General features: G+C 43.0%; 2 protein-coding genes across 20 annotated transcripts in view; one reads left to right on the top strand and one right to left on the bottom strand.

The window, feature by feature from the left end:
* LOC147359626 (uncharacterized) overlaps nt 1–13,693 on the bottom strand; it is a 243,029-nt gene that overhangs the window by 89,048 nt on the left and 140,288 nt on the right. For 6 of the 18 annotated variants that reach the window (XR_015141012.1, XR_015141014.1, XR_015141013.1 and 3 more), the window contains exon 3: nt 11,605–11,710. The exons of the other annotated variants lie outside the window; for them this stretch is intronic. Coding sequence is in view for 2 of the 6 variants with exons in the window: in XM_086337333.1 (XP_086193459.1) it covers nt 11,605–11,710 (106 nt within the window). In the remaining 4 variants the exon portion in view is untranslated. The remainder of the gene's footprint in view (nt 1–11,604; nt 11,711–13,693) is intronic. 18 annotated transcript variants of the gene reach the window in all.
* LOC147359629 (uncharacterized) overlaps nt 1–13,693 on the top strand; it is a 675,420-nt gene that overhangs the window by 582,691 nt on the left and 79,036 nt on the right. The window lies entirely within an intron of this gene.

Genomic DNA, 13,693 nt, shown 5'->3' with positions numbered 1-13,693 from the left:
ATAGATGAAATACGGTGGCTGGGTACTCTCAGAACCCACCTCTTATAACCTGACCCAAAAAGAATGACTGCTTTCCCTCTCTTGGGAAGTCAAAATACTCTCAGAGGAAAATTTAGATTGACCTAGCTTCCCTGGTGGCTCAGCAGTTAGGAATCCACCTGCAATGCAGGAAACGCAGGAGATGTGGGTTCAATCCCTGGGTTGGGAAGATCCCCTGGAGGAGGGCACAGACACCCACTCCAGTATTTTGGGCTGGAGAATTCCATGGACCGAGGAGCCTGGTGGGCTACAGTCCATGGGGTGGAAGAGTCAGACACGGCTGAAGCCACTGAGCACACACAGCCCAGCTGACCGTACACTCCCCAGCCCCGTTAGCCAACTTAGGTGCTGTCAGCACAGGCCACCACTATAACCACACAGCTGTGGCGGGACCCAAGAAAAACGATCCAGGAGGTCGCTGCTTCTGCCGTAAATGGTTTCACCAATGTGGTAAATACAGGTAACCGTGAAAATTGATTCTCTTGCCAGTATTTAAGTTTTATCATTGTAAGGATGGCAATGTTTTCCTTGTATGAATATCATCTATCATATGCTTCTCTTCACTGTTTGTATTGATTTCTAATCAATATAGGCAAAGACTTTTCCCTAAATGAAATTTTAAACTGCAAGAAAATGGTAACTTTGAGGTACCTTGTTTTTATTCCCCCTCAGGTCCTAGCAGTCATTCACTGCATGTGGCAAGCACCTGAGCTCTGCTAATCCCGGTGTTAGGCATGATGATCCTGAGAGGGATGCGATAAGAAGAGCTTACTAAAGACAGGAGAGGACACACTGCTAGGGGTGAAATCTGACGAGTGGGAACCAATCCACAGCCCATCGGTCAGATTCCTTCTCTGGAGAATATGCAAGAAAATGACCGGGGACTCTTTTTGACTAAATGGCTAAAATGACTGGGTGCATATGGGTTTCTCAGGTAATAAAGGCGGACAGGCAGAAATGTCAGAGAGCTGGCACATGCAAAGAGAAAGCACAGGGAAGCATATGTCACGTGCGCTTGGAAAGACAACTGAAATTTGCTGAAATTTCATCTCATTGTTGTAATTGTAAGGAAAACAAACCTACTTAATCTATCCAAACCAAAAGAAAAAGAAGGAAGGGGAAGAGAAGGAAAAGAAAGACGCGAAAGAGAGGGGAGATCAGGGGAAGGGAGAGTAGGGGAGGAAAAAGAGAGTCTCAAAGTGTAGCGTCTGACTCCCAGGCCTCCAGGGGGCTCCACACACATGGGAGTGTGGCCATGTTCACTCTCTAGTACACAAGGGGCAGTCTCCACTCCTCTTTTATGTCATCTCTGCCTTTTTACATGTGTCTTCTCTGTTCTGGTTTTGTTCAAAATATTGTTCCATTTACTCACCAGTTGCACATGGTTTAAAATGGCCCTCTACACTAAACCCTCAACCTCTTATGCCATACAGCCTTTCTCTTCTCAAAACTCTCTAGGGAAAACAAACAGTCTGTTTTGGTCTGCAAACTTTAAAAAGAAATCCAATTTGTTGCTGCTCACCCCATGGTTTGTTTCCCTTAGACTGAGATGTATGCTTTGTCTGTTTAGTGGAGGCCCTGAAAGAGGACTGTCCTGGCATCCTTACAGCAGAAGGGATGGTAACCTGATGGATGAGTTAAAACAACACGCTTGGTGAATGGTGAGAAGTATGGGGCAGCTTGGGCACTGAGAGTTTCATTCACCATGTTGAAGGACTAAGGAATCAAACAACCACCGAGCAACATCAGTATCAGCGTCTAAAAGACAGCAATGGGACCAGTCCTCCATCCAAGTAGCAGTGTCACTATAGACAGTCAAGGACAACATGAAAGAATAAAAGAAGATGCCAAGATCCAAGCAAGGGTGATGCCAAAGCTGGAGGAGTGAGTACCACTCAGTTCAGCCAGGTGATCAATGACAATGTGACTGCTGGGTATTTACCCTGAATGATGTCTGCCTCATCGGAGGTCACACTGAATGGTAGAGAGAACATAAGTCGTTCAATGCTTCAGAACCTTTTCCAGATTCGAGGTAGAAATCCATTACCATAGCCTAAGTGCCATCACTGATCACTCCAATACTTTGTGACACTCTTCTAAATGACCGTGGTCATGCTCAAATTTCATCTTATGATACAAGACAGTGCCCTCCCCTTCCGTGTTGTGAGCTGATAGTCTATAGGGAAACAGCCAAGAGGGTAAATCTTCTTTTTAAATGTAAAGAGGCAGAAATAGGGATATTGTGTAAGAAAAATACAGTGATCTTTAGAATATGTTCTCTTGGGAACCAGAAAGCTTTAGGCATCAGCTTGCCTGGAAGCTGCAAAACTCACTCTCTTCTCTCACATTTCCTAGCATTCAAAGCTGGCAGACAGAGGAAGAGAAGACAGTCAGAATGTGAGCATCCTTAACTCTGGAACCTAGAGAATGTTTCTCTGACCTTTGCTGGGAGTTGGATTTAAAGTAAGGCTTTGCTTTATTAATTTGTAGTACTAGTGTTAGTCACTCAGTTGTGTCCGACTCTGCGATCCCATGGATCCCTCCCAGAAGCCCTGCCAAGCTTCTCTGTCCATGGAATTCTCCAGGCAAGAATACTGGAGTAGGTTGCCATGTCCTTCTCCAGGGGAACTTCTTGACCCAGGGATCGAACCTGGGTGTCCTGCATTGCAGGTAGATTCTTTACCGTCTGAACCACTTACTAATTTGAGGCCTGGATATTTGTTTATTTTTAAGGCAGAAGTGAAAACAGAACTGGAAAAGAGAAACAAAACAAAACAAAACAAAACATGTAAGTCTCTATTCAGTCCTTTTTCTGATGCATGAGCTAGACAGCAGCTCTGTTAGATTGGAGGCTGTTAGCAAGCACATTAACTTTTAACAAGTTTAAATGCAGTCAATATCTTTCTATTCCAGAATAAGAACCATCTCTTTCTAGCTCATTGTTTTAATTCAGGGTTCATTTTTTAGTTATTTAGTTATTTTGTAATCTTAGATTACAGAAAATGGACTTGTGTCCTTTCATCTAAGGGTGAGAAGAAGTAACAAGAGATCCAACATCATTAAAATCATCATCACTGTCACTGTTACCATTATCTTTGCTTCTGAGCTCCCTCTGTACACTGGGCCCTCATACAAGCTTCCCATATGCATTGCCTCACAAGAGGCAGCATAACTACTCTAAAGGGTAACATTATATGTGTGTGTATGTTAGTCACTCAGTCATGTCTGACTGTTTGCAACCCCATGGACTTGTTGCCCACCAGGCTCCTCTTTCCATGGAATTCTCCAGGTACAAATACTGGAGCGGGTTGCCATTCCCTTCTCCAGGGGATCTTCCCAACCCAGGAATCAAACCCATGTCTTCTGCACTGCCGGCAGATTCTTTACCATCTGAGCCACAATGGAAGCCCTTGTGGGTAACATTATAACTGTCTCTATTTTGCAAACAAATAAATTGAGGCTGTCACTAACAGAAGAGTGTAAACTACCTAAAATCACTGAGATGTTTAGTAGGGGAGTTTGGACTGAAATTCAGGTCTTTCTGATTTCAAATTGTGGATTCCCAACCAGGATGTGTACTTGGGTCTGAATCCTGGGACTGTAACTTCTGAATAGAAAATCAACTCTTAGAGAAAGCCTTGGGCTAAGAGATCTAAGATCTATGTTGCAGTCCAGCTAATCAATAAATAATCATTTGGACTTGACAAGGTTCCTTACCACCTGGGCTTCAGTTTCCCCATTTGTATCATGAGGGGGTTGAACAGGTTGATTTCAGTCCTGATATTCTGGGATGTGGTCATTCTAGGGACTACCCATAAATACTAGATTTCTTGCAAGAAAAAAGTAAGTGGTCTCAGTTTTCTCATCAGTAAATTAAAAGATTAAAATATTAATATTAGGTCTCTGCTGCTGCTGCTGCTAAGTCGCTTCAGTCGTGTCCGACTCTGTGTGACCCCACAGACGGCAGCCCACCAGGCTCCCCCGTCCCTGGGATTCTCCAGGCAAGAACACTGGAGTGGGTTGCCATTTCCTTCTCCAATGCATGGAAGTGAAAAGTGAAAGTGAAGTCGCTCAGCTGTGTCCGACTCTTAGCGACCCCATGGACTGTAGCCCACCAGGCTCCTCCATCCATGAGATTTTCCAGGCAAGAGTACTGGAGTAGGGTGCATTCCATGTCTGACTCTTTGCAACCCTATGGAATGTAACCCGTCAAGCTCCTCTGTCCATGGGATTCTCCAGGCAAGAATATTGGAGTGGGTTGCATGCCCTCCTCCAGGGGATATTCCTGATCCAGGGATTGAACCCATGTCATCTCTTATGCCTCCTGCACTGGCCTGCAGGTTCTTTGTTACAGGAGATGAAAATTCTGTCTGATTTCATTAAAATGCACCACTTAGGTTAATGATCAAAGCTGTGTTTAAACTTATCTCAGGTCTAGCAAGAACTGCTACCCCCACACCCCACAACCACATGCAGGCACAGTCGCCCCACCCCAAGGCTCTGCAGACTCTAAAAGCCTGGAGACGCAAAAGGATAAGCAATGCTTTTGTAATCACATTCTTCACTTTATGAAAAGATCTACTAAAGGGACCCTTTAAATAGCAATCTCTTTTAGAACACTTAAACGTAATTCAATTTACTCCTTGAGAAACACATTTACTATACCAAGCGAAGTCCACCTCGATCTCCATCCAAAGTTGTGAGTAGCTACTGGTCTAATGGAAGCAAAGACATTTTGTGCTTATAAGGGAAAGGATGTGCATCCACTGATTGAAAGGATGCTCGTTGCCAGCCTAGTGACTGAGCACTGAATGTTGGGCTAGGTTCTTGGAAAATAAATGTGAGTCAGATTTGTGTGGCAACTTTCCACACAGAATTTTCAAGTCCAGTGTGTTGGCAGATAATCTTTAAAGTACCAGCTTAAAACAGAATAAGTGCTATCATAGGAGAAGCACAGGTTTCATGGACACGTCAAACATAAGCATGTCATGAGAGATTTCCTAGAAAAACTGAACCTTGCACTAAGACCTGAGGCAGCAAAAAGCAATGACTTCCCTGGTGGCGCAGTGGATAAGAATCGGCCTGCCAGTGCAGGGGACACAGGTTCGATCCCTGGTTTGGGAAGACTCCACATGCCACAGAGCAACTAAGCCCCTGTACCCCAAGTACTGAGCCCCTGCTCGAGAGCCCGGGAGCCGCGACTACTGAGCCCATGTGCTGCAACTACTGAAGCCCTCACACCTAACGCTTGTGCTTTGCAACAAGCTAAGCCACCACGACGAGAAGCCTGTGCACCGCAACGAAGAATAGCCCCCACTCACCACAACTGGAGAAAGCCTGCACGAAGCAACGAAGACCCAGTGCGGCCAAAATTAACTAATTAACAAACTGTATACCCTGCATCTGAGGTCAGGGGCGGTGGCCAGGAGGACCAACCCCACGTTCAAGGAGCCGTGGCTGCGCGGGCACAGGAGGGCCTAGAGGAGCTATCCCACACTGAAGGTCAGGAAGGGCAGTGGTGAGGAGATACCCCTCGTCCAAGGTAAGGAGCAATGGCTGCGCTTTGCTGGAACAGCCGTGAAGAGACACCCCACGCCTAAGGTAAGAGAAACCCAAGTAAGACCGTAGGTGTTGCAAGAGGGCATCAGAGGAAAGACACACTGAAAACATACTCACAGAAAACTGGTCAATCTAATCACACTAGGACCTCAGCCTTGTCTAACTCAGTGAAACTAAGCCATGCCCGTGGGGCAACCCAAGACAGGCGGGTCATGGTGGAGAGGTCTGACAGAATGTGGTCCACTGGAGAAGGGAATGGCAAACCACTTCAGTATTCTTGCCTTGAGAACCCCATGAACAGTATGAAAAGGCAAAATGATAGGATACTGAAAGAGAAACTCCCCAGGTCAGTAGGTGCCCAGTATGCTACTGGAGATCAGTGGAGAAATAACTCCAGAAAGAATGAAGGGATGGAGCCAAAGCAAAAACAATACCCAGCTGTGGATGTGACTGGTGATAGAAGCAAGGTCCGATGCTGTAAAGAGCAAGATTGCATAGGAACCTGGAATGTCAGGTCCATGAATCAAGGCAAATTGGAAGTGGTCAAACAAGAGATGGCAAGAGGGAATGTCGACATTCTAGGAATCAGCAAACTGAAATGGACTAGAATGGGTGAATTTAACTCAGATGACCATTATATCTACTACTGCGGGCAGGAATCCCTGAGAAGAAATGGAGTGGCCATTATGGTCAACAAAAGAGTCCGAAATGCAGTACTTGGATGCAATCTCAAAAACGACAGAATGATCTCTGTTCGTTTCCAAGGCAAACCATTCAATATCACAGTAATCCAAGTCTATGCCCCAACCAGTAATGCTGAAGAAGCTGAAGTTGAACAGTTCTATGAAGACCTACAAGACCTTTTAGAACTAACACCCAAAAAAGATGTCCTTTTCATTATAGGGGACTGGAATGCAAAAGTAGGAAGTCAAGAAACACCTGGAGTAACAGGCAAATTTGGCTTTGGAATATGGAATGAAGCAGGGCAAAGACTAATAGAGTTTTGCCAAGAAAATGCACTGGTCATAACAAACACCCTCTTCCAACAACACAAGAGAAGACTCTACACATGGACATCACCAATCAGATTGATTATATTCTTTGCAGCCAAAGATGGAGAAGCTCTATACAGTCAGCAAAAACATGAACTCCTTGTTGCCAAATTCAGACTTAAATTGAAGAAAGTAGGGGAAACCACTAGACCATTCAGGTATGACATAAATCAAATCCCTTATGATTATACAGTGGAAGTGAGAAATAGATTTAAGGGCCTAGATCTGATAGATAGAGTGCCTGATGAACTATGGAATGAGGTTTGTGACATTGTACAGGAGACAGAGATCAAGACCATTCCCATAGAAAAGAAAAGCAAAAAAGCGAAATGGCTGTCTGGGGAGGCCTTACAAATAGCTGTGAAAAGAAGAGAAGTGAAAAGCAAAGGAGAAAAGGAAAGATATAAACATCTGAATGCAGAGTTCCAAAGAACAGCAAAAAGAGATAAGAAAGCCTTCTTCAGTGATCAATGCAAAGAAATAGAGGAAAACAACAGAATGGGAAAGACTAGGGATCTCTTCAAGAAAATCAGAGATACCAAAGGAACATTTCATGCAAAGATGAGCTAGATAAAGGACAGAAATGGTATGGACCTAACAGAAGCAGAAGATATTAAGAAGAGATGGCAAGAATACACAGAAGAACTGTACAAAAAAGATCTTCACGACCCAGATAATCATGATGGTGTGATCACTGACCTAGAGCCAGACATCCTGGAATGTGAAGTCAAGTGGGCCTTAGAAAGCCTCACTACGAACAAAGCTAGTGGAGGTGATGGAATTCCAGTTGAGCTATTCCAAATCCTGAAAGACGAGGCTGTGAAAGTGCTGCACTCAATATGCCAGCAAGTTTGGAAAACTCAGCAGTGGCCACAGGACTGGATAAGGTCAGTTTTCATTCCAATCCCAAAGAAAGGCAATGCCAAAGAATGCTCAAACTACTGCACAATTGCACTCATCTCACACGCTAGTAAAGTAATGCTCAAAATTCTCCAAGCCAGGCTTCAGCAATATGTGAACCATGAACTTCCTGATGTTCAAGCTGGTTTTAGAAAAGGCAGAGGAACCAGAGATCAAATTGCCAACATCCGCTGGATCATGGAGCAAGCAAGAGAGTTCCAGAAAAGCATCTATTTCTGCTTTATTGACTATGCCAAAGCCTTTGACTGTGTGGATCACAATAAACTGTGGAAAATTCTTAAAGAGATGGGAATACCAGACCACCTGATCTGCCTCTTGAGAAATCTGTATGCAGGTCAGGAAGCAACAGTTAGAACTGGACATGGAACAACAGACTGGTTCCAAATAGGAAAAGGAGTTCGTCAAGGCTGTATATTGTCACCCTGCTTATTTAACTTATATGTAGAGTACATCATGAGAAGTACTGGACTGGAAGAAACACAAACTGGAATCAAGATTGCCGGGAGAAATATCAATAAACTCAGATATGCAGATGACACCACCCTTATGGCAGAAAGTGAAGAGGAACTCAAAAGCCTCTTGATGAAAGTGAAAGAGGAGAGTGAAAAAGTTGGGTTAAAGCTCAACATTCAGAAAACGAAGATCATGGCATCTGGTCCCACCACTTCATGGGAAATAGATGGGGAAACAGTGGAAACAGTGTCAGACTTTATTTTTCTGGGCTCCAAAATCACTACAGATGGTGACTGCAGCCATGAAATTAAAAGACACTTATTCCTTGGAAGGAAAATTATGAAAAACCTAGATAGCATATTCAAAAGCAGAGACATTACTTTGCCAACAAAGGTCCGTCTAGTCAAGGCTATGGTTTTTCCTGTGGTCATGTATGGATGTGAGAGTTGGACTGTGAAGAAGGCTGAGCGCCAAAGAATTGATGCTTTTGAACTGTGGTGTTGGAGAAGACTCTTGAGAGTCCCTTGGACTGCAAGGAGATCCAACCAGTCTATTCTGAAGGAGATCAGCCCTGGGATTTCTTTGGAAGGAATGATGCTAAAGCTGAAACTCCAGTACTTTGGCCACCTCATGCAAAGAGTTGACTCATTGGAAAAGACTCTGATGCTGGGAGGGATTGGGGGCAGGAGAAGAAGGGGACAACAGAGGATGAGATGGCTGGATGGCATCACTGACTCGATGGACGTGAGTCTGAGTGAACTCCGGGAGTTGATGATGGACAGGGAGGCCTGGCGTGCTGCGATTCATGGGGTCGCAAAGAGTCAGACATGACTGAGCGACTGATCTGATTCGATCTGATACCTAAACTTCCACAATGTTATCTGTCAGTTATGTCAACATTATATGTTAAGACCTAAATATGAAGAAATAAAATTTACATATACAAAAATGTGTAACAATTGTAAATGTATGTATGCAAAAATTTATAAGTATGACCTAGCCTCTGATACTGCACACCATCATTTCTTTTCATGCCATGGAATGAACAGGACACAAAATGCATAAACTACAAAAGATTTTACAGTTGCCTACTCCAGTACTCTTGTCTGGAAAATCCCATGGATGGAGGAGCCTGCTAGGCTGCAGTCCATGGGGTCGCGAAGAGTCGGACACGACTGAGCGACTTCACTTTCACTTTCATGCATTGGAGAATGAAATGGCAACCCACTCCAGTGTTCTTGCCTGGAGAATCCCAGGGACAGGGGAGCCTGGTGGGCTGCCGTCTATGGGGTTGCACAGAGTCAGACACGACTGAAGTGACTTAGCAGTATATCATAAAATCCTTAATTTCCACATATAGAATATATCACAGTTTTAATAAAGCAAGTCTCAGACAAGATGTGCATTTATTTAAGAAAACATTAGTATATAAAATATGTAAATAACTCTCATCAATCAATCCAAAAAATGTATGTGACCAAAGGCAAAAAATGGGCAATATATATAAATAAATGTCATAGATAAAGAAATGTAACTAGCTAAGAAACACAAAATGAATGATTAAATAAGAACTATAACTTAGATTCAAAGGAAGTAAGGAAGGAAGAGGGGGGAAAAAGAAGCCTTGTAATATAAAAGTCTTGTAAGGATGAGGAAAAATAGGACTTAACATGTACATCAGATGGAAGCATGAATTAGCGCAGCCATATTGGGAACTATTTTGATAATAACTAGAAAGTTAAAGATGAATGTGTTCCCTGGGGAAATCTTACATGTGGAATTAAGGATTCATCTACAAGAATGATAACACAGTGGTATTAATAAGAGTGAAAAACTGAAAATCATCTAAATGCCTTCATAGGAGAACAAATAAATAATTATGGCATAGTCATAGAATGAACAGTGGACACCAGTTAGAGTGAATGTTCTAGTACTACATATGTCAACATAGACATTAATAAATTTGAATAAACTTAACAATGCTGCACTCACAGAAAGAAAGCTGTAGAAAGATATGATTACCTCTGGGGAGGTAAGAAGGAGAATGGGATTAATGAAAGCCTTGACTTATATACCAGGAATATTTCATACAATTTCTTCAAAGAGAAGGAAGACATATTCAACTTCTGTGTTGAGTGCCACGTTGATACAAGTAAAATGAACACTCAAAAGTATCCATAGGATTCAGCAACATGGATGTCATTGGTATTCTAATGAGCAAGTATACATTACTTTGCTGACAAAGGTCCTTATAATCAATCAAAGCTATAGTTTTTTCCAGTAGTCATGTATGGATGTGAGACTTGGACCATAAAGAAGGCTGAGCATCGAAGACTTGATGCCTTTGAATTGTGGTGCTGGAGAAGACTCTTGAAAGTCCCTCAGACTGCAAAGAGATCAAACCAGCTGATCCTAAAGGAAATCAACCCTGAATATTCATTGGAAAGACTGATGCTGAAGCTGGTGCTCTAATTTTTTCCCACTTGATGTGAAGAGCCAACTCATTGGAAAAGACCCTGATGCTGGGAAAGATTGAAGGCAAAAGGAGAAGAGGGCAGCAGAGGATGAGATGGTTGAATGGCATCACCGATTCAATGGACATGAACTTGGGTGAACTCTGGGGCATGATGAGGGACAGCGAGGGCTAGCGACAGTCCAGGGGTCACAAAGAGTTGGACACAACTTATTGACTGAACAACAACAACAATACATGAGTATTGGATATTGGTAATCTATTGCTGTATACCAAATTACGTCAGGATTGTATAGCTTAAAATTGTTGACTAAAGCCATCCCAAAGAAAAAGAAATGCAAGAAGGTAAAGTGGTTGTCTGAGAAGGTCTTACAAATAGCTGAGAAAAGCAGAGAAATGTAAGGCAAAAGAGAAAGGGAAAGATATACCCAACTGAATGCAGAGTTGCAGAGAATAGTTTAAAATAACAAACACTTACTATCTCAACACTTTCTGAGTGTCAGAAATCCAGGAATGACTTAACTGAGTGGTCTGCCTTAGAATTGTTTATGAGACTGTAGTCAAAAATTATCAGTTCAGGCACCATCATCTGAAAGCTCGAATGGAACTGGAAGAATTGCTTCCAATGTGGCCCCCTCGCATCAGTGGAAAATTAGTCTGATGGTTGGTAGGAGCCCACAGTTTCTGTTTTGGCTTCTCTGTAGCCTGCTTGAGTTTCCTCATGACGTAGTCACTGCTTTCTCCTTGAGGGAGAGACTCGAAAGACAGCAAGCAATAAGCCACAGTGTCTTCTGGTACCTGGTCTCTGATACTGCACACCATCACTTCAGCTTTATTCTGTTTAATAGAAGCAAGTGGCAAAGTACAGCCCATATGCAAGGGTAAGGGTATTAGGCATCACCTCTTGAAATGAGGCGGGTCAAAGAATTTTAACCATTTAAAAGCATCAGAATGTGTTACAAGCTCTTTGCTCTATAAGGCATAGAAATATAACATTTCTGCTGTCCAGAATACAATCCTCTAAAGCAATTAAGTCACACGCAAGGCAGTTCACATCCAAAACAGATCAGAGATAGTTTCAGTGAATGCAGATGGAAACAGTCTTACCCAAGTGGTCAGAAGGCTTTGTGGAGGGAACGGGGGCAGATGAGGATCCTGGCATACAAGTAGGATGATTAAGATGTTTCAGGCAGGAAACAGCATCAGTGAAGGCCTGTGATCATAGAAAGTATGCATTTGAAGCATATTTGATATGCCTTTATTACAGAAGACACCAGAAGAACAGTTGTTTACGGAGATTTTCCCCAGATAGATTGAAATTCATATACTATCTGCAGAGCCTCTGTGTTCCCTGTGGGACAAGACTGTGTATTTTCATTTCTGTGTCCTCAGGAGCTAATGCTATGCCTGGCACAGAATAAGTTGTCCAAAATAGTTTATTGAGTAAAATATATGCTGAAAAATAGAATGAACATGTAAGTAAATGAATGATCAAGAGAATAAATGAACCCCCTACTATTGAACTTGTAACCCAGAGTACTTATCTGGGTGGAAGGAAACAAGATGGAAACATGTGACATGCAGGGCATTGTGATTTTTCATCTATGCAAAGACCAAAGCATAGCTATTAATAGAATAAATGCCAGCCTCTACTACCTCAGGGGCTGAAGCCAGTGCATTCAGTCTTCCAAACTTCCCAACACAGAGGGTCCAAAAGCCAACCAACTTTTAACCTTCTGTCTCTGGATAAACAGACAAGCAGACCTATGAGCTGCCACTCTTCCCCTGCACCCCTGCTCATCTTTAATGTTCATCTTCTAGTCATCTTCCCAAGTTTCCCTGGCTCTCAACAAATACTCCATGAAAGGCTGTATCTCATCCAACTCTGACTATGCAGCTGACAATCCAACCATGAGCAAAGTCATATGAACACGTGTGTATCTCACCCATTCAATACTTGTAGAGGTGTTGCTATTAAAGACTATTTCCTATTTCCTTATAAAATATTTAAAAGGCTCACGCTGAGCTTCCTGACCCGCTTCACTGTCTTCTTCAATGTTCCACATTCCAGAAGAGCCCCGGGAAATCCTGTTTAACTGATTAATCTTCACTCAAAGTATAATTAAAAATAAGACAGCCCCCACCGGAGCAGCTCTCAATTGATCAGGAATTCACACACACGTGCGTGCGCAGGCGCACACACACACACACACACACACACACACACTGATCTCCCAATGTTAGGTGGACCTTCAGAAAAATATCAAAACCCTTCTCCTTCATTTCACAAAAAGTAACTGAACATCAGATGAATCTGGGTTGACAGGCAGTTCTGAAATGGCAGGTGGTAATGAGCTTGCTAATTATTATGTACCATCCCTTGCTAGTCATCTCATCTGGCTACCTGGAGGATATCTTCTATCTCACCTTCGGAGTCCCCAGTGTCTCATCTCCAGATAAAGACTGCCAGGCTGGTAACCTGAAAAACTCTCCCCATGACCTTCAGATGTCTAAGCTAATAAAGAAAGTGAATGTGAAATATTAATTTCCCTCACTGAATATAAACTTTTGACTGTGTTAAAGCCCTTACCAGCCTTTTCCACATGGTCCCTGCTTTCTCTATTCTATTGTTATTGTTATTGATGGTATTCAGCCAGAATTTAGATTGCCCTCTGAAAGCACTGTTACTCCCCCCAGAAAGTCATTTATGTGCATCTATGGCCTTAAAGATGATTAAAAGATGATTTCTATTCCCCTTTAGTCATTTGTCATTTTGCTTAGGGGCATACAAGTCTAGGGTAGGTTTCCAGGGAGATTTAATCAAGTGACTGGAGTGGAATTTTATAAGAGATCTCTCCAAAGGTAAGGAGGTGGAAAAAGATGAGACTGAGTTCTAGTGACTGGAGTTCCCACAGTTCCCTGGGTATGTGATCCTAATCAAGTGCCTTTACCTCGGCACTTTGGTCACCTCATCTGTCGAATGTTATGAATAACGAGCTGATGTTCATAAACACACAGCATGTGCTCCACAAACGAGATTTTCCTTTCCTCCTCGTTTCTGAGCAGGGCTCAGAGCACTGTCATTGCAAGAGTGGTTGTGTTCCAGGAGGGGAGGGTCTGGTACCTGCAGAAACAGAGCTATCCACACTAGGAAGATCGTGGCATGCCTGCATGCATGCTCAGCAGTGTCCGACTC

Source organism: Bos grunniens, chromosome 14, assembly GCF_055505025.1.
Source record: "Bos grunniens cultivar Pamir isolate PY7600 chromosome 14, Bosgru_T2T1.0, whole genome shotgun sequence".
Taxonomy (NCBI): domain Eukaryota; kingdom Metazoa; phylum Chordata; class Mammalia; order Artiodactyla; family Bovidae; genus Bos; species Bos grunniens.
The sequence above is the reverse complement of the archived record's forward strand: the minus strand, read 5'-3'. Positions and strand labels throughout refer to the sequence as shown.